Source organism: Numenius arquata, chromosome 2 (genome assembly GCF_964106895.1).
Source record: "Numenius arquata chromosome 2, bNumArq3.hap1.1, whole genome shotgun sequence".
NCBI classification, from domain to species: Eukaryota; Metazoa; Chordata; class Aves; order Charadriiformes; family Scolopacidae; genus Numenius; species Numenius arquata.
Window position 1 is genome coordinate 64,097,968 of NC_133577.1, and position 24,576 is coordinate 64,122,543.

General features: G+C 38.8%; 1 protein-coding gene across 4 annotated transcripts in view; it reads left to right on the forward strand.

Moving 5' to 3' along the window:
* Nucleotides 1-304: 304 nt before the first annotated feature.
* Nucleotides 305-24,576, forward strand: part of MICAL3 (microtubule associated monooxygenase, calponin and LIM domain containing 3) — a 110,748-nt gene continuing 86,476 nt past the window's right edge. For all 4 annotated transcript variants that reach the window (XM_074168100.1, XM_074168101.1, XM_074168102.1 and 1 more), the window contains exons 1-16: nucleotides 305-682; nucleotides 7,545-7,752; nucleotides 9,275-9,391; nucleotides 10,075-10,176; nucleotides 10,726-10,881; nucleotides 11,432-11,532; nucleotides 12,213-12,470; nucleotides 13,120-13,235; nucleotides 14,464-14,590; nucleotides 15,090-15,183; nucleotides 16,334-16,481; nucleotides 17,724-17,920; nucleotides 18,836-18,948; nucleotides 19,416-19,478; nucleotides 20,213-20,386; nucleotides 21,502-21,594. In XM_074168100.1, coding sequence (XP_074024201.1) covers nucleotides 419-682; nucleotides 7,545-7,752; nucleotides 9,275-9,391; nucleotides 10,075-10,176; nucleotides 10,726-10,881; nucleotides 11,432-11,532; nucleotides 12,213-12,470; nucleotides 13,120-13,235; nucleotides 14,464-14,590; nucleotides 15,090-15,183; nucleotides 16,334-16,481; nucleotides 17,724-17,920; nucleotides 18,836-18,948; nucleotides 19,416-19,478; nucleotides 20,213-20,386; nucleotides 21,502-21,594 — 2,331 coding nt within the window. In that variant the 5' untranslated portion in view covers nucleotides 305-418. The remainder of the gene's footprint in view (nucleotides 683-7,544; nucleotides 7,753-9,274; nucleotides 9,392-10,074; nucleotides 10,177-10,725; nucleotides 10,882-11,431; nucleotides 11,533-12,212; nucleotides 12,471-13,119; nucleotides 13,236-14,463; nucleotides 14,591-15,089; nucleotides 15,184-16,333; nucleotides 16,482-17,723; nucleotides 17,921-18,835; nucleotides 18,949-19,415; nucleotides 19,479-20,212; nucleotides 20,387-21,501; nucleotides 21,595-24,576) is intronic.

Genomic DNA, 24,576 nt, shown 5'->3' on the forward strand with positions numbered 1-24,576 from the left:
TGGCTGTTCACATGAAATGAGTTTTGGTAAATCTTTCTAGGGGCTGGCTCAGGTAAAGTATTTTGTGATTGAACAGAGGTGAGATGTCCCACTGTCTGCAGCGAGGCTCAGTGAGCTTTGCAAGGCTCCGCCTCAGTCACTGTGGGCAGGACTCCTTGGGGTATTGATTGGTTGACTTATTTAGGACTGATGCTTTATTAGTTGCTGAGAATCTGGGCTCTCAGTTTAGCAGGCTTAGACAAAATTTTGGAAAGAGAAAAAAAAAAAGAGCAAGCTCAATTATGTTTTCTTCTTTTTATTTTATAGGTTAATAATGCTCGTAAGCCAGAGGTGAAAGTGGCTCAGCAGAGCGACATTGGGAAATCTGGCAGACTGGAAGAGAACAGCTGCCCCCCAGGGCAGCTACGAAGTGTGAAGCATGGAAGAAAGTAAGAATGAGAAGGTGAACCAGGCTCATGTTCTCTTCGACAGATTTGTCCAGGCTTCAACCTGCAAGGGGACTCTCAAGGCTTTCCAAGAGCTCTGTGACTACTTAGAACTAAAGCCCAAGGACTATCGTTCTTTCTATCACAAACTCAAATCCAAGCTAAATTACTGGAAAGCCAAAGCCTTGTGGGCCAAATTGGATAAAAGAGGCAGCCATAAGGACTATAAGAAGGGGAAAGCATGCGCCAACACGAAGGTAAGAGATTTATTCACAGTGGTCAAGACAACTATTTGTTAGGGATGGTTAGGGTAACCATCCCGAGGGATGTCTGTGGAATACACAATAAAAACATCTTGATGTAGAGATGTGTTTGCCTGGCATCAGTGTAAGCCCAGGGAATATTCAGGAATGTTCTCACACATATTATTTTTAATACAGTCACAATTCGTCAGCATTTGACTCTCGACCAAAAAATGTGTTTGCTACTACCAAATTTGACTGCCCATCTTGCGTACGGGAAGCTTAATGGAAATCCATGGAAATTACCAGAAGACTTGGAATTTATTCAGGAGAAGCAGTCTGCAAATTTGTGTTTTACATTTTTGTGGCATCAATACTGTAGATGAGTTAGATAAACTTAATTGGTGAACGTTTAATCTTGGCAGGCTTTTTTTAAACTTTTTTTTACTAGACAATAGCAGGGACATGAAATTTGCTGTTGGAGTCTACATTAAAAATATGTATGTTTGGAAATTTCTAATTTTAATTTGAAAATACTCAGGAGTCTGAAGAAAAGTGAACTTTCGTACCAATTTGGCAAAATACTCTATTTACCTTACTTAGAAAGTAATCACTTAGATTCCAGGTTCAGAGAGAAAAAATGCTTTGGAAACTCGTACCAATTCCTCTTAAAGGGTTGGTGTGTGTGGTAATTACTGCAGGAATTCCTACTTTCACACACACACCCCAATTTTTTTTTAACCTGAATTATTGTGAGCTGATATTTATGTGCTGCACCCTTGTTGGACTGTACAATATGAGGTTATTTATTTGTTTTGTTGTTACTGAAAGCAGTTCTTTATATCATTTAATATGTGAATAGAATAGGTTGTTTTCGCAAATAATCATATACTCTTCATTTTTTAAAAAAGGAAGATAGTGCAGAATATGATAAAATTAGAACAGGATTCTGTTCCCCTTCATTGAGGACAATAGATGTTGCTTCTTTTCTTGAATATTCACCTTTTGGGAGAAGGAAATATCTTAATAGGAGGAATTAATGACTGATTCCTCAGTAGAGAACTGAGGGGGAAATATATCCTATTTAGGCTTTGTCAGTCATTTCAGATCTGTAAAATGAAGAAAAGGTTGCACTGATGCAACCAAGAGATGCAACATGAAATAAGAGATTTAATGGAAGAATAAGTGTATGACTTTGATAGTGCTTGATTATGAAGATGTACCAAAAAATAGACATGAGTGGAGGCTGACATTCAGCTCTGAAAGACATCCAGAAAATTGATTGTGACACATGTCTAGAAGGGAAGTAAGTTGTGAGGTGAGTTAAGATGGATGTTAGAGCTCCGTTTTGTCATATCGGGCTTGAACTGACAACTAGGCAGCTATGAGGAGATGTCAGAAAGATAGAGATTTTAGCTTGGACAAAACAGTCAACTCTTGAGTTGGGAAAGTTCAGTTAAACTACAGCACTGACAAGCTGATTGAACCAGTGCCTGTGAATGAGGTGGTGCAAAGGCAAATTGTAGAGGAAGATGATAAAGAGATGATGAGCGAAGACCTGCGGAAAGTTGGTGGTGAGAGGAGTGGGAGAAATGAGGGAAGTCCTTCAGACCAGAGCTCTGAAAATAGCTGGAGACAAAGAGGAATACTGACTCTTAAATCAGAAAAGGACATGCTTTCAAGTAATACATGTAGCCAGCTGTCTATAAAACATCTCTTCAAGCGCAGTTGAAAAGTGGGTAAAAGGGGTAAAGCCTACTGGGAGCAATGCTTGACTAAAGAATTTACTAGAGATTTTTTATAGTCCAAAAGCTTATCCTATTTTGTGCACCAAAAGCAAGCTAGAGAAGGGTGTAGGATGGAATTGGAGAAGTGGATCAAGAGAGTGATTGTAGAAGTGGCATATGGTGATCTTGGAGATGAGATGGTAGCAAGATAAAGAGAGACTCATGGGGTTGTGTGTGACTTTTCCTCATTTAATGATGAGAGAGAAACCTCAGAACTTGCTGGTGTTGGTGTGAAGGACCGCTAGGTTGAGAGGAGAGAACGATTGCAGTGGACATGTCAGTCTGAGATCACGGTGAGCTGGTCTTATTCTGTAGCTGCTTTCCTGCATGGTTGAGAAGGAGAAGAGAGTAGAGGAAAGGGAAACTATGGAAACTATGCTAAGGTACATGGAAATTAAGGAGGTGATTAGTGACAGCCAACATGGCTTCACTAAGAGCAAATCATGCGTGACAAATTTGGTGGCCTTGTATAGTGGCATTACAGTGTTGGTTGGTAAGGGAAGAGCAACTAACGTCATTTATCCGGACTTGTGCAAAGCATTTGATGCTGTCCTGCATGACATCCTTGTCTCTAAATTGGAGAGACATGGATTTTACAGATGGACCACTTGGTGGATAAAGAATTGGCTGTATGGCTGCACTCACAGGCTTGATGTCCAGTGGAAACCAGTGACAAGTGTCATTCCTTGGGGGTTGGTACTTGGACTGGTACTGTTTAACATCTTTGTTGGGCAACATAAACAGTGGGATTGAGTGCACCCTCAGTAAATTTGCTGATGACACCAAGTTGTGTGGTGCGGTCAACATGCTGGAGGGAAGGGATGCCGTCCAGAGGGACGTGGACAGGCTTGAGAGGTGGGCCTGTGTGAACCTTATGAAGTTCAACCAGGCCAGGTGTGAGATCCTGCACCTGGATCAGGGCAATTCCAAGCACAAATACAGGCTGGGCGGAGAATGGATTGAGAGCAGCCTTGAGGAGAACAACTTGGGCGTGTTGGTTGAGGACAAGCTCAACATGAGCCAGTGATGTGTGCTTGCAGCCTGGAAAGCCAACCATATCCTGGGCTGCATCAAAAGAAGCGTAGCCAGCAGATCGAGGGAGGTGATTCTGCACCTCTACTCTGCTCTTGTGAGACCCCACCTGGAGTACTGTGTCCAGCTCTGGAGCTCCTGACATAAGAAGGACATGGACCTGTTGGAATGGGTCCAGAGGAGGGCCATGAAGATGATTAGAGGGCTGGAGAACCTCACCTGTGGAGACAGGCTGAGAGAGTTGGGGTTGTTCAGCCTGGAGAAAAGAAGGCTCCAGGGGAAACCTTTTATCAGCGTTCCAGTACCTAAAGGGTGCCTATAGGAGAGATGGGGAGGGACTCTTTATCAGGGAGTGGAGTGATAGGACGAGGGGTAACAGTTTTAAATTGAAAGAAGGTAGATTTAGATTAGATATCAGGAAGAAATTCTTTACTGTGAGGGTGGTGAGACCCTGGAACAGGATGCCCAGGGAAGTTGTGGATGCCCCATCCCTGGAAGCGTTCAAGGCCACGTTGGATGAGTACTTTGAGCAACCAGGTCTAGTGGGCGGTGTCCCTGCCCCATGGCAGGGGAGTGTTGTGCTAGATCATCTTTAAGGTCCCTTCCAACTCTAACCATTCTATGATTGTATGAAAAGAGGAAGGGGAGTGGAGGCAAGCCAGAGGGTAATTTGGCAGTATTTCCAAGAAGCTGTTGGTGAGATGCTGTATAGAAACACAAGTAAAAAGGGTGAATGGTGAATAAATTAAAGGTGGCACCCCCTCTGCCCCAACCCAGAAACAAACAGGACTGTGATTTTGGGATTCACACCATTTTGAGTAGTGAAATTAGTAGCTTAGAGAAAGTGAAATTTAGTTAATTTTTTTGTTGTTGTTAGTATGTCTTAAAGAATATATACCTGTGATGATAAATGTTTTTTGTTGAAAATTTGTTGAAATTTTTAATGTTAAGAAATGATAAATATATGTATTCTCTTTTATATTTTTAATATATGTTTCTGTTAATTACTTGTTTTCTGTCCTAATTGTATCTGCCATTAAATGTTTTGTAATTCCTAAGATATGTAATTCCTAAGAGATACTCATGACTATTCGAAGTAGATGGCTTTTAAGAACTGAATCGTATGTGATTGGGTGTTTCCTATCTCACTTAGTTTTATACTCCTAATGTTTAATCTAGTTTGCAAACCACAGATTAAAAAATACAGAAATTTAAGTGCGTGTGTGGAGACGATACAATTTAAAATAAAGATTAGGGTTTTAGCCATGTTATCAGACCAGAGAGTAATTTCTTTAGGAATCTCAGCTTCTATACATATACTTGAACATATACCAGTTTTAGAAGTTCTAAAAAGTTCTAAAAACTTTTAGAAGTTCTCATCCTCTGTAGCATAGCTCTTACACTTGCCTGTTTAAAAATTGGTCAGGGGTGAAGTTCTGTGACTGGAGTCGGGTAGCGGCTGGGCAGTTAGTGCATCACATGGCTAGTGTCCAGCTTAAACCAGAATTCAGATAATCAGCGTTCATGAAAGCAAGACTTGGACGTGATGGCTTTTTCAGATGTAAATAGTTAAAAATGGTGCTCTCTCTTCATTAGTTATACAGAGAATACAGGATTTCAGTTTGCATTTAATGTTCCATTGCCATGGTGTTGTTACTGAAAACTTAATGTAATCTCTCTGAAAGATCTTGAGCAAGAAGCGTTTCTGAGGGGTGAGACAGCTCTAGTGCATGGAGTTGCAGCAGTTGCTTGGAGTCATTGAGGGGAAAGGGAACAAGGAACAGCAGTAGCTGCCTTTATTTACTTGGCTCTACTTGGCATCTCATGTAGTTACTGCTGCCTGTGAGAGTATAAAAAGGTAGGTTTCTATGAGAGATCTGAAACTGGAAGAAGTGTTAAAAGTGCGAAAGGGAGCAGAATCTTCTGGTTTTAATTGTGCTTAAAACTTGCTATGTTTTATAGCAACTTAATTTCATATTTTTATGATGGTAAAAAAAAACAAAACAAACAACTTTGGCCATGATTTACTTCCCTGAGTATCATGTATTTTACATTCAGAATATCTAGACTCTTAAACATAACCTAGATGTTGTTAACCACATCCTTGTTTGAGTTCAGGAGGGAAGGTGGTAGAGAAAAAAATGTTTTTACATTTCTATGACAAAATTACAGGCAATTAATTTATAATTTTAGTACATAGACCTGAGTTTGAATAGTCTGATTTTTGTACAATTAGTTTGCTGTTGGGTACTCTATCATAATTATTTTATATGGGGAAAGTTATCAAAGAATAAGTCACCCAACTCAGTGTGATCTTGTTGCTTATTGAATACAGTCTTTGAAGATGGTAGTTGTCAGATGAGCAAAATTATTACCTGAATAAACAAGATATGCTCAGCTATTTTTCTTACAAGCTTAAGAAAGACTAAGTGATGTTGTAGTTATACTTACTCTCAAAGAAAACAGTATTAAATTGGAAGAATATTTAGATTTTAATTGATTATCCGTTTTAACAAATGACAAGTTGGACATCAGTTCAATATAGAAGTCTGTTTTGGAATTTAATAGCTCAGTGGCTGGGCTTGCCTTTTCTCCCATATGCCTTCAGATTCCTGAAGCTACTAAAGAAGCAGCGCTGTTATTCTTCCCTTTCCTCTAGACTTGGATCTCTGTCCTCAGATTTCTGTGACTTCTTGTCTTATACATTAGTCTTACTTTGAATTTCCACGTCAGTTGTTATGTCATCCCTGCTGTAACTGTTCCACTCATCAGTCGGGCTTTGTATTTGCAGTTTCACATAATTTGCAGAATTTATGCCCCAGTGAAGAACTGGTGAAAATGTGGCGACCTGTAAAAATTGGCATATGGGAGCAACCAAAGAACAAAGAGCTTTGCTTTAGAATACGCTGTTTATCAGAAAGTTGGGTTCTAGTGAAGTTTTAGCATACTTAAGAATTTCCTGAAGGACTTTGTTGTCCAGCCACGAGGGTATGTAAGGATCTGAAAAACACTCAGATGGCAGCAGCAGTCACCACTGTAGCAAGGTCTTTATTCTGTGGGCGTGCTTTATACTCAAAGTACAAAAATGATATGACAAAATGAACTGTGTACCATATTCCTGCGAATGCACGTAACCGTACCAGCTTTCTTTGTGGACCTCAGTTTCTGTGGGTAAGAAGTGTCAACTGTTTTATCTTGTTGTTCTAATCTTAAAAGAAATGATCTTGCTGTATCGCTTGTTTCTCTGGAAGTACTTTCAACACTAGATATGCAAGTATTTTACTTTCTCAAGTTGTTTATTAGCCTCTGATAGTGTTTGTGAGTAGAGGGGAATAAAGATATGAGAAGATGAAAGACTTTTTATGTGACAAAGGTTAGGTTGGAGAAAATGAATTTTGATAAAAGTTGTCTAGTCACAGAAAGTTCATATTTACATCATATTTACTTTCCTGAAGTCTCCTTTGCTGCAATAGTAGAAGCACCAGCATAGGCATAAGTTAGAGCGCTCGGACTCGACTACTGCCTGTGCTACTCTAAATGATGTAGCATCTCTTGTATTTATCTGCCTTATTCATTGCTATGCTATGCAGTGATGAGGAGGAAGTTTTGGTGTTACTGAAGATTTTCAGAAGACGGGCCAGCTCAGGCTTTGGAAAATGAGAGTAAAACACTACATCACCTTTTCTTTAAGAAAAAAAATCACATGGATGGAATGAGAGGGAGAACCCTTCAGAAATATTGCTGTTCTCTAGGTGCTTAGATAGCTTGGAGAGTACGACTTGGTGTCTCTTCTTCAAAACAAGGGTTTAAAAGAGGCAGGTGACTTCCAAACTTTTTACTGCTCTGTGACATGCTTTGTTTTCAGGTTGCAGGAACTGGTTTAACATCTCAGTGGCAGAGCATGACGGGTAAGAATAGAAAGACTGATCTAAAATTTCAGCTTACGTTGCAGACAAAGAGGGCTTAAGAGTAAGAGCCGTGGGATGCTTGGAAACTGTGGTAAAAATATCTTTTTCCTTCTAGGACTGTAAAGTTACTGTGTGTTTGTTGTTTTGCAGTGTCTGATAATTGGGGCTGGACCCTGTGGCCTTCGTACAGCCATCGACCTATCATTCCTCGGAGCCAAGGTGGTGGTCATAGAAAAGAGGGATGCCTTTTCCCGCAATAATGTGCTGCATTTGTGGCCATTCACCATACATGACTTGAGGGGTCTTGGCGCCAAAAAGTTTTATGGCAAATTCTGTGCAGGATCCATAGACCATATCAGTAAGTACAGCTGCTGCTAGACACAGCAGCACTTGTTCTTCATAGGGGAAAGGTGGGTGAGGGCATGGGGGTAACTCATTAAAATTCAGCCTACACCAGTCACTGCTCTCAAGTCCTTATGGCACAACTCAGCATTACCTTTGCGTAGTGCATTTTGGGCTAGACCTAGATATCAAAGAAACACATTGTGCCATGAGGTTATCACACATGCAATATATATCTGCCATCTTTTACACCTGTTATTTTTCAAGGTGTGTCATTTCCCTAGACTGAAAAGTATATTTAAGGTTCAAACTTTTTTTTTTTTTTTAAGGGAGAATTTTCATATTTTTGCTGTTACGTTCCTGCAGCTGCCACAGTATGCTGTTTCTCTTGAGCATTGAAAGCAACTCATAAAAAAGAAAAATTACTGAATGCTTTTGAACATTCTTGTGAATGTTGATCTGGAAGAAGGAGGAACAATTTTGGCTTTGTTAATTTTTGGAAGAGTGATGAAGCTATTTTCAAGAACACTGTCAGCCTATGAATAAGTTTTAATTAAGTAGATGTTTACATATTAAAATCGAGAATAATTTAGATGATTCGCAAATGCTGAGAAATCAGTCTCCTTTGAAACCTTAACGTTTTGGTGGAGCAAGAGTTAGTATTTTTCAGGTTTTCTCTTTTTCAAGTATCTACTGGATGTGGCACAGCCAGGTTTTGCCCACCAGCCTGTGTTCTCTACTGGACTTAAGTGGGAAGTACAAAGTGGCATAAAAATAGTAGATAAGATTTGGCTTCATGTCCAAAGCAAAAACTGCCTATTTATTTATTTTGTGTTCATCAATGAATGGTAAAACTGGAAGATCTTTGACAAGTCAGTCTCGCAGATTTCTTTTTCCCTTCCAATTTCTTGTCACTTAATTTCTTCCAGTAATTTATATGTGGTGGCTCCTTTTGTCTCTCAGCACAGCTGAAATTTAGTGTTTAGATGGAACATTTTTTCATTTCATGGCAGTAAGGTGTCTTCCCTCAAATGAATAGAGTTTGCATGCTGTGATTTTCATACCTGCTACCTGCATTAACTGAAGAGGAAAGAGGTGGTGAGGAACTTGGGAACTTGCTGTGCCGTCACTATCCCAAAGATGTTAGGATGAATGTGCAGTTTAGTATCACAGCTAGGCTAATCAAATGGCTAGTTGCCATCTGTGACAAAAGTGCAGTCCTGCTTGTGCTGTCTTCCCTCCCTCTCCTGCAGTGCATGCTCTGGTTGTTTCCCTTGTTGCCAGTTTGGGGACTGAAACATAAAAAAAATATTTACTTTTTATTCTTTGAAAACGGCTGGGGTTTCAGCTATATAGAAGTTTCTTGGCATGGCATGATATTACACACCAGTGCTGCCTGGATGAAGTGCTGGGAACGCAGTGGGGGGAAAAAGAAAGTAGCAGCTGACCTTTAAATCAGTTTATCAGTAATGTCAAACAGAGATGTGTGGGCACTTTGCTCTTTTCCTTTTATTTCCTTATTATCTGCTTTTTTGCAGGTATCCGTCAGCTCCAGCTTATCCTTTTGAAGGTTGCCTTGATCTTGGGAATAGAGATCCATGTCAATGTGGAATTTCAGGGGCTTGTTTACCCTCCGGAGGATCAGGAGAATGAAAGCAAGTAGCATTAAAATGGGTAGTAGAGAAAGGGGAAGTTATGGTAGGATACACAGACTCCTGCTCCTATGACTCTAAGTTCTTTCCTCATGCTCCATTAATGACAGTAATTATTAATACAGTTTTGCTTGAATTTTTAGTAGGATTTAGTCTTTCTATTTACAAGTCCAAATTAGTTACCATATAAAACAAAATCTCCTGAAGTACTACATGTAGAAATAGAACATGACACAGTAATTACTCCTAAAATATTTAAGCCTATTACATTTAGAAGATACCTTTTTAAAACAACTCCTTTCCTTGCATTCACTGAAGATACTTATATCAGTGAATTATTTGTTATGCTTTTTGTATCTTTGTGAAACCTGTTCTCTGATTGCCATGGGAGGTGGTGGCTTACTTGTTTTGTGGCATCCTATTAACTGAATAGGTAGTAGAGAAGCTATAAAGGTTGTAGTGATCCTTTAAGGTAATAGAGGGGTTTTACCAGAGCTGTCTCTGCCTCTGATTCACACAGAGCGGCTGTGCAAGTCAGCAATAGCCCTGTCAACAATATAGCTGTCCTGCAGTGTATATTTACTGATCGTGTGAGGAAGGGATTAGGGATAGTAAGAAGTGGTTTTATGTATTTGTTCTATTATGAGCACTGTTTATATTGTCATTAACTTGGAGTTTATCATCAGGAATAGGTTGGCGTGCATTGGTCCACCCAAAAACCCATCCAGTATCTGAGTATGAGTTTGAAGTCATCATTGGAGGGGATGGCAGGAGAAACACCTTAGAAGGTAATGGTGTGTCTGTAATTCGCTTTCAAATAGAGCTTATTCTTAAATCAGTTAGAACAAAACTGACCTTTAACATTCCAATCAAAATCTGGAAAGACATTTGACTAGTGAAACGGGAGATTAGAAGTCCATGAAAAAATCCATTTGTATCAAAGACAAGTGGGTTGTCTTTTTCCTCTTCCTATCCACTAGCCATGGAATTAGATGTTTTGACCTGGATAAATTTTCCTACATTTTTTCTTTAGTTGATTACTGTTGTAGCTCTTACTTCTGAGAGGAGAACTTGAAGTGTTACTATGCTGTGTAGTAGAGAATTCTATCTTAATATTTTTGATGCAGGTTGCAATTTTTGGGAAAGAGGTAAGAAAGAGAGGGGAGCTCTTTTCCCTAAACAAGAGCTTTTATTTTTCTGATGAAGCATTGTTGCTTTCTCTGTGGAGCAGTTTGTAGTTCATCAAATCCATTCTCTCTGTTTTGTGAGAGCACCTGTCTATGGCATGCTGAAGGTATGCTCTATTTTTCAGTGTTAATACTTTATCCATCCTGTAGGGTTTCGCCGAAAAGAGTTCCGTGGTAAACTAGCAATTGCTATCACAGCAAACTTCATCAATCGCAACACCACAGCTGAAGCCAAAGTAGAAGAGATCAGTGGTGTGGCCTTCATATTCAACCAGAAGTTCTTCCAGGATCTACGAGAAGCCACAGGTTTGCCAGCAATTGCCAGATTTCCAGTGAAAACTTACTTGTCTTTATTATTACAACTTTGTAATCCTGGTTTCATGTTTAATCAATAAATGAACATCTTGTGCAAGGAAGTCAGTCATTGCTAGCTCTCTTTGAAATCTGACTTCCCCATTTTTACAGCTGTTCTATACACCTGTACAGAACAGATGTATATAATTTTTGTTTAGAAGTGGAGGACTTCTAAGGTTTTCAGGTAATATGAGCCCTAAATAGGAAAAGTCTGAACCCTGAGTTCAGTTTCCTGCACTCCGCATCTGCAGGCAAATCTTAGAGTGATGTCAAATCTATTTTTTAAAAGTGGTAGCTATATGCAAGTGAAACGTGCTGTTTGTGGTTTTGTTGAAGATCCATATTTAAAGTCATCAAAAGAATGAGAGAAAGCTGCTTGGCGTTCTCTCTCTAAGGTTTTCTAACCACGTGCTTTCAGTTTACTTTCTTCCGATAGAGCTCTTGTGTTACAGCTAACATGTAACTTGTTCCTTCATAATCATGTCTTTTGTTCTGTCACAAGGTATTGACTTGGAGAACATTGTCTACTACAAAGATGATACACACTACTTTGTCATGACTGCCAAAAAACAGAGCTTGCTGGAAAAAGGAGTGATACGGCATGTGGGTATTAACTTTTCCTGTACCCTCTATAAACTAAGATTTTGGTACAATTTGCTTTCAGTATGCTGAAAGAAGGGAAACACTCTTCTTTCACCATAGAATGTTTCTATATTGGTGTATTCTAGACCACAAATATATGTGGTTAATGCTTGTTCTTGGAAGTATTTCGGGCCATCAGAAGAGTGCTACAAGATCAGACCTCTCCAAATTTGTATTCCTTTGTAGATTTGGGGTGTTCTTTCATGTTAAGATAAAATATACTTAACCTTTGATAGCTTAGTTGAGCATCCCTCATTTTATGGGAATGAAACAGCAGGAAGTGAAGAAAGTATTGGAAATGTATCCAAGTCTGACAGAAGCTAATTTAAAAGTAGTTTGGCCACAAATGAATGGATAAGGACTGGGGTCTTGTTCCTTTTGTCTAAAGTGTGTGAAGAGAAATGCTAAGAAGTTTTAGCCCTTTCACATTCAGAAGGGCTAGGAGGACTGGTTACTGTTTGCAATAAAAGATTTACAAATTTTCTCTTGGAAGCACAAACACAGATAGGAATCAAAGAAATTAGAGGGCAAACCTGTATCAGTGGATTTGTAGGATTTTTAATGCCATCTATTGTATGTACCAGTCTTAAAATAAACTTGCACATTTGACTCTCTCACTTCAAATTTTCTCTTTTTGGCAGGATTATGCTGACACAGAGTTACTACTCTCACGGGAGAACGTGGACCAGGAGGCTCTGCTAAACTATGCCAGAGAAGCAGCTGATTTCTCCACTAATCAGCAGTTGCCATCACTGGACTTTGCCATCAATCACTATGGTCAGCCAGATGTGGCCATGTTTGACTTCACATGCATGTATGCATCGGAGAACGCAGCCCTGGTGCGAGAGCAGAATGGCCACCAGTTGCTTGTGGCACTGGTTGGGGACAGTCTCTTAGAGGTTTGTTTTTTAAAGTTATCATGTGTAAAGAGTGAATTGAAGCAGAAGCACAGCCATTGCACCCATCACCAAAATATGCTCTGCCTATAAAATAGTAACTATAAGAAAAGCTGCTGTTTATTATATAATAGAGTGGGAGGTTTGAAGGAAGAGTAGGAGAGTTGGGAAAACAGAATATTTAGGATAGCAATGATCTTGCTTAAGAAAATGTACGCGGAGATTTTTTTCTGAAGTTATGTCAGTTCCATCTGCTTCTTACTGGGTCAATTAGACTCTCTACAGAACCTACTGTAGGCCTGTTAATAATTAGCATTTTGTATTTGGTTAAAAAGTACAATCTTGAAGAGAAGCTGTTAAGGCACTCCAGGGTGTGAATTGTTGCTGGAAATAGAGGAACATTGGCTTTGGGGGAGCTCATGAGCAATTCACTATACATCTGGCTTCCTCTAGCCTAGTGGGAGTGGAGCTTTAAGCTAATTACTGAGCTATAATTTCCCAGCAGATTACCGTCTGAATATATTATTGAGATTTGTTTAAAATTTTTGCTAACTGATGCTTTTCCTTTCCCTGTTGTTTTTTTGTTTTGTTTTGGTCTTCTTTTTGTTGTTGTTGTTTTGTTTTTTTGTTTTGTTGTAAACTCTAATATTAGCCATTTTGGCCAATGGGAACTGGAATAGCCAGGGGATTTTTGGCTGCAATGGACTCTGCTTGGATGGTACGAAGTTGGTCACTCGGAGCTAGTCCTTTGGAAGTTCTTGCAGAGAGGTAATAGAGAAAACGAATACACTTCTGGTTCTAATCTAATCCTCCAACATCTCATCATTCATTCCAGTTTCTTCTGGTACAAATATATAGACAGAATGGGGGATACAAATCCTCACTGTTTTTAGAGGGCGCTTGTGGATATAATTCAATCAAAGAAAAACTTCCCTAAGGAGCTGATAAACTGAAGTATATTTATAGAGGAGTAAGAAATGTTGCAGCTGTTCTTGGTCCTAGTTTTAAAAGCAGATTAGATGAAGAGTCTTTTTTTGTTGCTTACTGATATTACACAGAGAAAGTGAGCCTGACTTACTCTCACCAGCCTTGCAACAGCAAAGCAGATGAAGACATAGGTGCCTTTAAAGTACCAGAGACAAAAATTCTTGCCATCCCCTGTTATCTTGTGGGTATCTTTTATGATTTTCTTTTAAGGAAACTAAGAGCTGCTTTTATTTCACGTTCTCCAAAATTGATCACTTGGTTTCATATAAGCCAAACAACATCTTGTGTTCGGAGGATTGAGTTCTTGATGTTTTTATCATCTTTGGTTGAGTGTTGTTTTGGAGACTCAAGGTGGTATCTGAGAGATCAGAACTTGGGTAATTAAAAGATAGAGTTAAGTAAAAGCCAAGGTCTAATAGAACCTATCTTAAACTTAAGCAATTGCAGCTTCTGACCATCAGGAACCATAGTATCATTAAAAAAATTGTATAAATGGCATAATGGATATTTAAAGTTCCATTTGTTTGAATTTTTTTTAAAAAAAGATGAAGATAATAATGTTGCAGTTGGAGCCAGAATTCCATCACCTTTCCATTAAACATTTGCAGAGAGCAGTAAGATATTCCCTGGGCCTTTGCTTCTGCATGCTGAACAAACCCAGTTGCTTTGTCCTCTCCTCACAGGGCAAGTGCTCCAGTGCCCTTGATGGTCCTCTTCCTGAGTCGCTCCTGTGTGTCAATGTCTTTCTTATACTGGGGAACCCTTTCAGTTATGCTTAATGTATTGTTTTCTTTCCTCCTTTTGATTTCTGGAGTTGTATTAAATTGCAGATTTTATTAGACTTGTTGAATAGCTAAGTTTCAGTATGTCCAAAGTGGTTAGACTTCTGATTTGAATGTTTCTCTCTCCAGACTTGACTTTGCAGTATTATTAGTGATGAATTGCTTTAAAAACAAAACAAAAAAACCCCACAAAACCTAAAACTTTTTTTAAATTTTATTTTCCTAAGGGAAAGCATTTATAGATTACTGCCTCAGACCACCCCTGAGAATGTGAGTAAAAACTTCAGCCATTACAGCATTGATCCCGCCACCCGGTATCCCAATATCAACGTGAACTTCTTGCGGCCACAGCAGGTAAAACTGGGCAAGCGGTACTTCTGAATGCTTGCAATCTGCATTGTCTTTCCTTAGATGAAGCTATGCTAATGTTCTGGGAAGAGATAGTGACCTGACATGGCAATATAGCGTGGAAGCAGTGAAAAGATTTATCAGTCAATACTTTAACAAATTCCTGTTTAGGAATTTTTGATATTGACAGTTTTAACCTTGCTCTAATGATACATGAAATCTATATGTGCGTGTGCGCACTCGCGTTTTCTTTGTAATAATCTAGTATAGCAGTCTGTCACTGCAATTTGGTATCCACTGAGCAGCAGCAGTCAGCTAGACTGTTCAGCACTGATTAGCTGTTCTTGGTTGTTCTGGGGTTCTTGGACTGGAGATTTCTGCTACATAAGCGTACTTGTCTTCCTTTTTGTGCCTTGGGATGGCTCTTTCTTGTCCTGTTCTCTCTGTATGGATCTTGGGTGCATGGCATGATGGTAATTTTTTATTTTTTTTTGTGTCGTTTTAGGTACGCCACTTGTACAATACAGGAGACTTGAAAGACATTCACCTGGAAATCGAGAACTTTGTGAACTCCAGGACACCAAAGCTGACTCGAAATGGTAGGCCTGGCTACTGCTCCGTTCCTTTTGGCATTCTGGGGCTGGATCAGTGCAGCAGGGCTCTAAAGTATTACTTAACCCGTCTCTTTTGGTTTAGAAAAAGTATCCAGCAATTGTTTTGTCAATAGTCTGACTTTTCCTATTTTTCAAGTTTCAGTTAACGTGTAAATATATTTTTGTTTTCCTAATTTCCCTTAGTTAATAATGCTGTTATATTTCTAAGCATATTTGCTTATGCAAGCATTTTTTTCACCTCCTTTATCCTATAACAATGTCCTTACTTACAGTACAGAAGCCTGGTCTGAATTCACTCTAACAGTAAACTCAGAATTCTTACAAACATTAACAGCAGGTCTTTCTTCTGCAGTCTTTCACGTTCATGCTTTCTCCTTTTAAATCTCATCTCTTAGCTTAACTGCATGAAACCTGACTTTGCTTGCATTATTCTGAAAGTTAGGTGCCTTGTGATAAGCATTTTGGTATCTGTCTGCTTGTCCTGTACCCTCAGGGGTATGTTGAACTTTTCCTTTTGCACACCATGCCTTTGGATGTCCAGATAGCGTTTGGGGACTCTCAGAATGCCACTTTGCTGCTAAGCCTCCCTTTCACTGCTGAATAGCTATGTAGGCTTTTGATTTGTTCTTTGGCCTGCAACCATGTCCCTTTAGGCTGTAATCTTGTCAGATCTTGCAGTAAGGCAAGGTCAAAACGGGTCAGTGCTTTAAAAGGAAAGCTTTCAAGAGAAAAGAAAAAGTTGCAGAAGTACATTTGTAGTTCTTCCATTAGAAATAGTATATCTGGACTTTAGAGAGCATTTGTGCTACTGTATATCCTTTTGATCATATTTAAAACAAGCCTTTGTGACTGTTTTATAACTCCTGGGGCTCTTTTACAAGGGCTAGAGTGAAAAGCCTGGCAAGTTATAACTTAGATAATTACTTTATAGAAAATGAAAAATCCTTTATTGGATCTAAAATAGATAAGACAGTCTTTTTAAAAAAAATAAGAATTCTGTCCTGTATTGCTCATTGTAGAAGGAGCTTGTTGTTTACATGAAGGTTTTATTTGTTGATTCATGGTTTTTATGTTGGTTTTAGAATTTGTGAAAGAGGTGTTGTACGTTTCTGCTTAAAAATATGATTTCTTACAGAGTCCGTAGCTCGCTCTAGTAAATTGCTCAGCTGGTGCCAGAGGCAGACCGATGGATATGCTGGTGTAAATGTGACAGATCTCACAATGTCATGGAAGAGTGGCCTAGCTTTGTGTGCCATTATCCACAGATACCGTCCAGACTTAATGTGAGTAACTGCTGTTCTGAATAACTAAGAAGAGCAGAACATTAGTGATATTTGGAACTAATAGCGTGGAGACTTAAGCAATGCGTTTGTGACTTACTGAGAAATGGACTGAAATGAATTCAATTAAAATTGATAGAAGCTAACGTATGGTGATTCACCAGCAGAGTGGAAGGTCATAATAGCTTGATAAATATGAAAATAAATGTGTTGTCATTTTCCCTTCTGGATGATTTGACAGAATTAACCTTCAAATTGGTACTGACTGGAAACCATTATTGACTGACAGCTCTTTTCTCTGTGAAGTTAGTCAGGAATAGTTTACAGCTTCAGTTAAATTTCTCATGAACGAGTCTCTACACAGCCCTTTATAAATGTCCTGTTTAACAGTAACTCTTTTTAAAGACTTAATAGGCTGCTCTTTTTAGAAGTAGTGACCCACAGCCTAAATAGAGATGTTGCTACTGTTTGTGCACTAAAGTGCTTGATTGGATGAATGGGGGAGGCCATCCTCTTACGTGATAAATTGTGTAAAACAGTGCCCAGATTCTAGAATGGGAAAACACTGGCTAGAAGAAGTAACCGGAGCAAAGACTCTGCTACTTTAATTGAAATCTGTAATGGCTTCAACTTCCCAAAGGGACATTAGAAAAAATAAATGTGGGAGCTGCATTTAAAGACACAGTCCAACGTAAAGCATGCTGAAAAATTACTTGGTTATTCCTTTCCATGTGCACTGAAGTACTTCTCTGTTGGTGTACTGGAGTTAACCTGAGCTACTCTGTTTAGTATCTATATAGCTTGTGGAAAGTTCAAATAGCTTTTAAAATGGTTTATATAACTCTGTACAAGCTTCTTATATGGTTTTACAAGTTTTGGGAAAAGCCAGGAGAACTAAAACATGGATCAGTCAAGAGAAAAGGGGACAAAAGCGAAGACTTAATTTAGTTCCAATCACACAAAAGATTTTGACGTAGGGGAAAAACAGGACAGTCTTCCAGCAAAGGAGGAAGTGAAGAAATATTTCAGAGGATAATAAAGTTTTTAAGAATTGAAATGAAAAAGAATATGTTTGAGCCAGAGTTCACCATAATCAAGTAGCATCAACTCTGCAATACGAAAAGGTTGCTGGCAAATAAATTTGAGATACTTTTGAGAGATAAAAAAAGGAGATGGATCTCTGAGTTCTTTCAGAAGACTGATTTGTACTTGATTCAGTGCATGCTGCCTTTCTGCCCTTTGCAGAGACTTTGATTCTTTGGATGAGCACAATGTGGAGAAGAATAACCAGCTGGCCTTTGATATCGCTGAAAAAGAGTTTGGAATATCTCCCATTATGACTGGAAAGGAAATGGCATCTGTTGGAGAGCCAGATAAACTGTCGATGGTGATGTACCTCACGCAGTTCTATGAGATGTTCAAAGACACCATCCCCTCTAGCGGTAAGGAGTTTGGGGCAGGTGTCTCAGATTTAAAGACAGCTTTGGGATGAATGTGTGTACTTCAATTACCTTCATGATGCTTCTGCATAATCTCATACTAGTCACTCGCTAACTTGACAATACAAAAGTTGATTTCTTATTGGTGCTGGTAAAGACCGTGTTAGCAGCATCAGGAGCAAAAAAATGAGTTAATACAAAATAATGTTCTCAAAAATTCTAAACTCCAGCACTACTAGATAACTTTTCTGCTTTCTTGCTATTATTGGGGTTTCACCTGTCTTGGCTAATGTGAGATGCCTTGCTAGTAATTGTTTAGTAAGTAATTTCAAAATGCTGGCCAAGTTTTATATCTGTTTACTATCTGTGAGTGATGAGAGTAACTTCAGGCCAATGAGGAATGAAAGATCTTTGTATCGAACTGAAAGATGTCATTGCCTAGCACAAATCAGTATGGCCTACCTTTAAATATTAATAATGTTGTTATAGCTGTTTCTTTATTATTGATGATCTTAATTCAAGTCTATCATTCTGTTGGGGGGAAAAATTGTATTTTAAAAAAATTGTGTGCCTTTAAAAAATATATTGTGTATCAGGTATTATCTTCAAAACTGAACACTTTTAAGAATACTGGTGATCATGATGCTTGTTAAATATGAAAGTAAATAGAGTAAACAAACACAGTATTTATTCTGAGTGGTTATAAACTCTGAAAGGAGAATTGATTTCGGCAAAATTAAAAAGCAGAGTAGCTGAGAAAAGTATTAATTCTGGACATTACAATCCTTTTGTATAGAGAATTTAAGAAAAGGACTTAGGTTAAAAAAAATATCAGTGAGTCTTTCAGTTGTGTGTGAAATAATACCACCACAGAAATAATTTCTTGGCATTCCCTTGTCCTACCTGTTTTGCTAACAGATACTCTGGACCTGAATGCAGAAGAAAAAGCTGCCCTAATTGCCAGTACCAAATCACCCATCTCTTTTCTCAGTAAACTGGGACAAAGCATCTCTCGGAAACGCACTCCAAAGGTAACCATGCCACAGTCTTACATACATACTTGTTTCTGCTAGGCTCCTGTCCAAGTAGGTGGTACTAAAAATATCTGTGTAAGTGTGTATCTGCTATGTGTTTGCAAAAGACCATGTGTTCATCAGCTCTTGGCATTGGACAATACGTGACATTTATAACTTCTGAATTACATCTGTAGTATGCACTCTCAATTAGTGGTATTTCAATCGTAAAATCCTAGCCTTGTGGTAGTACTTGGGGATATGTTTTATATTGAAACATAACGGATTTCTCAGTTCCCAATTAGTTCAAAGTGTTGAAGGATGTCCAATTTGAAGGTAAGAATCCTCTAAAACAAATGGAGAATGAGCCCAGAGAATTAATCAGTTGTGTTGCAAAGCTTAAGTGCACTGATGACGTTTATCTCAGGCCAGAAAGGTATGGGAATCCTTATCTTTGTTTTTTTTCCTCCTCCTTCCATTTTCAGGACAAAAAAGAAAAGGAACTGGATGGTGCAGGAAAGAGGAGAAAAACCAGCCAATCTGAGGATGTAAGTATTACAGTGAGGAAAGTGTCAGGGAAGAAAACATGTGGTAGGTTCCTTATTCCCACTTCAGTCCTCTCATTTTCTTTCTTCATTTTCAGACAGGGCTTATATAAGATTTTTTTTTTTTTTCAGATAAAAAGTAATTATTCTTCAGAGGTTATGTTTTGTCGTAGCTATAGTGCAAATATTTTACTGATGCTTGTGAAAGAATAGTACACAACAAATGAAATGTTGCAGTTCCCTCATGTTCTCTTTTTACTGCAATTTACTTTGATTTGATGAGGACACCAAGAATAAAACTTTCATTTAGTAAAGTCATGCAGTATAGTCAGAATCTTCATTCATATTTAACTTTAGCCTTGGTTAGTGCAAAAAGTATACATTTCTAGTATGACACTTGAAACGTTTATGGCCAATAGATACAAATGAGTTAAAACTTAGTGCTTTGAGTTCTCAATGAAGGTTTGAAGATAGGCCTTTGCTTTGTGTCGCTGGATTCATGGGAGTGTTTCAACTGTGGTCTCTTTGGTAGGTAAGTGTATCAAATAAGGTTGAAAAGATAAGTAGAGTTTAACAGAACTTTTGATGACACACTAAAGGAAATTAAAATGTGAGCTTTTAAGTGCAGACTAATAGATTTGTTTTCTACAGTGTTAGAAACCTATCACAGCAAAGGGGTAGAGAGGAAAAGGTGATCCAGTTGCATCTTGTTAAATTCTGATATCACTGATTGTTAGGAGGACATCCCACGAAGCTACAGAGAGGAAAGGCCCACGCTGGTGAGTGCCTTGACAGAGAGGAGAATTGATGCTGCCATTGGGAATCAGAACAAAGTCAAGTCTATGGCAACCCAGCTGCTGGCCAAGTTTGAGGAGAATGCACCAGTGCAGTCCTCAAGCTTACGAAGACAGGTAGGAGATGGATAATAAAACCCTTTTATTTTGGAATTATGGAGGAAAATAATGAATAATAACATGCATTCCTTGAGATGGGAAGCTAGTCGTGCTCTTCTACTTCAAAGGTTCTCCTAGCAAAGAGTGAAACTTACTCAAAAGAGAAAAAATTTAAATTTAGGAATATGGGATAGAGAAGAACTTACTAATAAAAGCCTATTTCCCTGTTATTGCCCATATTATGTTAAGTAATCTCTTTCAAAAACATCTTACCAGCAATCAAGTTTCTTTTATAACGACTATTGCTGTTGAAAAGCTTTCCAGGAACTTCCCATTTCTAATGTTTAAGAACTATAATTTAATTTCTGATTTGAACTTTTTCATGCCAGATGATGTCTGTTTGTTCTTGTGAAATGTGGTTAAGTTTTGTATGTGTGTGTAAGTGCAGCAGATAAATGCCTGGGAGTTTCTTTGCAGTTGGGATATTTGTGTCTCCTGGTGAGGCTTCCTGATGACTGCTGGTTATTCAGGATGGTGTCCGAACTACTGCAACTGCAGGGTAGTTGTCTCTGAAGTTAGATTGAGTCACTTCAAGCTACTGCTAGCAGTGTGGTGTCAGCAGTATAAGGCTCGGTATGGTTTAAGTGCCTGAGTTCTTGCTGTGCTGCGTAGTCTGTCTTCATAGCTTGTGCCAAGCTCTGTGCTGCCATGGCCAGATTGTGAGGGGGACCTGATCTACCTACTTTAAAGCTAGGTCAAGTATGTGTATGCTACACTGCACACCAGTGTTAGCAGTATAACATTAGCTCAAAATGGTGATGTTTATCCCACTCTTTATCAATCAAATGGTTCCTCAGCCCCTACATATTGGCTGGAATAACCAGGCTGATTTGAAGGAAGAATAAAAATAAAGGGAAAGGTCCAAAAACATAGGAAGTTTCCCATTTTTTTGGATGTTTTTTCCCTTTTTTTGTTTTACTTGCTAAACAGATTCTCCCCTACCCTATTTTTTTTTCTTAAATGTTTGTCTGTCTTACTCTGTATTCCATTCCTTTGGCTTTCTTTGAGTTTCCTTTACTATTTTTATCTTTCCTCCTTGGTCCCAACTCACTTTCCCTACAACCTGCATGCAGCAACCTGTCCTGCCTTATCAAGAACGTGTTCACAATCAACCATCCAGCAGACGAGAGCAGGGCCGTCTTGCTCCCATACCCCAGTGGAAACAGGTAAAGAAACTGATTATGAATACAATGCATTGCCTGCACCCAACACCAGCTATCACTGTCCTGTTTATAAACCAGTCCTTCTCTAGTACCTTGTGTGAGTCTGTTATTTTAAATAATTTTACTTCAAGGACTAAAATCAATATCTACATTTGGTAATGATGCATGGTTTAATGTTTCAAAAGGACTTAGTTGAATTTTCCCTGCCCTCTTATGCTAATTTCAACTTCCCAGGGTTTCAGTGGATGCTTTAGAAAAATCCTTGCCTACAAATACAACCTAGTTTAGACATTTTATCATCTGAAGTATTTCTAGAGTTTTCTTCTGGAAAAAAATTGAACATATATAATCAATTATTGCAACCAATGAGGTTAAAGGTGCTATGCCATCTGTGATATTAAAGCTCTTCCTTGGTATATATGTACTAAAATTGGTTATCAGTTTTGCTATTCGCATGTGAAATCTTATGTGTTCCACAGTTACAGGAGACCTTACTGTGGTTTATTTTTCTCTCCGACAAACGAAGCTGTCCTTGCTAGCTTTTCGCATTCATTGCATTGCAGATTCCTGTATTACTGTGAATTAAGTAAATTCTAGGTTTTATGCCACAGAGGGGGTCAGAATAGGGATCAACAGCAGAAAAATCAACAGGTATCAAATTTTATTTTCTCTGATGTGTTTTGGCCCAGTGTCATTGTCGGTGTTTTTCTTTCAGCAGTGCTCTTTCAAAAGCAAGGCTTGTGACAGACAATCTTTTCAAGTGTATAGGGTTACTGATCTCACTGGCTTCCTCTGTTTCCACCATTTCCCTGTGCATGTGGCCTCCTCAAGTTTCTGAGAGTCCTGAGATAACATTTTTCTGGTAGCCATAATGTGGGGAAACATCTGCTTCTTTCTGGCTGCAGTTTAATCAGAGCATACTTTGGAGTCAAGAGGAAAAAGATAACACTAGTTTGGAAATTCACAGTTCTGCATGTTTATGGATTCATGGTGAACTTCATGTTCAAAGCACTCAACACAATTTGTGCTGCATGTCGCGACCACTGCCATGATCTAGAAGATCTCTCTGAGCAAGACCTAAACCAGGGAAATTGTTGTCAGTAGGACTATCAAGAGGGTCTTAAAAATTTGCCAACATTGTGTTGAGTTTTCTTGACTCAGTGTTTTTTCTTCTGCATTCTGTCTCATCAGAATCTTCTATATAGGCTAATGAGCACTTTCAGGTGGATACACATCATCTATGATTAAGGCAAATTTCATTTTTTAAGAATGCTTCCCAGGTAAAGGGAGAGAACCCAAAGAATTAGTGCAGAAGAGCATGATATGGCTCTACAATATTAAGTCAGTTGATGAGCACTGCTTATGTTACCCCACAAAAAAGGGGAAGACAACCAATGCAGTCCAGTTTATCTCCATTCAGAAGGATGAAGATTTGTGTTTTAGCACTTGGAGAAGATCACAGCCCTGCAGCCTTGAGATTTGTATTTGAACCTGCTATTGAAACTTTATGAAAACTTTATAATTAAGCCTTTATGGTGAAACACAGAAGTTCTTGTCATCCTTTTGTAATTGATGGAAAAAAGCACAAACTTTTGTTGCCTGTTATATGTTGAAGATTTTCTCCTCACCAGAAAGCAGTTTGTTCTTGTTTTTGTTCTTGTTTTTGCTTGCACTACATGATTTAAAAAAAAAAAAAAAAAACCCAAGAAGAGGGGAAGGAAAAAATTCCTTCTGGTCTCCCTCAACATTGATAGCATCTCTGTATAGACAGCACTGTAAGGCAGATTTTTGAAAAATCTTTCTGTAAGAGTTATGCTTTCAGAGGATTTACATTGTTTTATTGAACACTGACATTGCTTGCCTTGTGTGGATGATTTCCTTCTCGAGATTACAGCTGGAGATGATCTTCCCTTAATAGGCTTTACTGCGTCAACAGAAGATGGTTGGCTCTTGGGTCCAGGTTTCATGCTGGATTTTGCAGTGCTCTTCATTTGACAATTGAAATGGAGAAGAATAAAAACGGATCTCAAGGATGCAAAATCTGCAGGATACAGGATGATCAAAGAAACTATTGATACGGTCCCTATTCCAAAGATTTCTTACTGCTTGTCTGGGGAAATGAGGAACATAAGTTGTCTTCATTCAAAAGCTATTGGAGTGTATAGCATCATTTATTCTTAACTGATCAGAGGTCAGCTGAGGCAAGAAGCCATCCACTGAGCCAATCAGCCAGCTTTGCCAAGCTTGGACAGAAATCCATCCTGCAGGAAGTTGTTGCTGAAGCAGTGCTTCAGCTGGCTGCTGAGATTCCTAATTCTGGTTGCGTAGGCATGCAGAATTTAATAGCTGTGAGACCGTGTGTTACTACGGTACTGAAATGGCTTTCTATGGTGACACTGGGCACTGTAACTACAAAGCTATTTCCTGGGCCATAGATTACCAACAGTTGAGTTGGTTCAGGGTACCGGTACATGTTACTGGAGATACTGGAAAGGATTAGTACTGCTCCTGACAAGCCCTTTAGGGAGGATGTATGTTTATTGGAAAGAGTTGTTCATGAAGCTATGGGAAAGAGTTGACTTGTTTGGCACAGGTGTCACAGTTTATAAGCAGAAACCTCAGTCAGTGACTGCATATAAGATATATCACATAGTGAATACCTTCTACTGAAAAGTCCTTTGAAAAGGAGCAAAGCAATTCCTAAGGGGACAAAGTGGTGACATGTTATTTAGGGAAACCACAAATTATCTCATCTTCTTGCCAGTAGGCAGAGTGAAGTTAAGGTCGTCAGGGGCCTTTGGGAGAAGGGAAGTTTTACATCTCGTGTTTGATAGGTTTGGTTCTGCATCTTGGAAACTGCATGGAAGAGGAAAGTGTACTGCAAAAGCATAAGAGTGATTGCAGGGGAGAAACCACGCAGTTGCAAAGGATGTGTTCTGGGTTGGACCCCCAGTTTTGATGGAAAACTTATATTTGTGTTGGGCT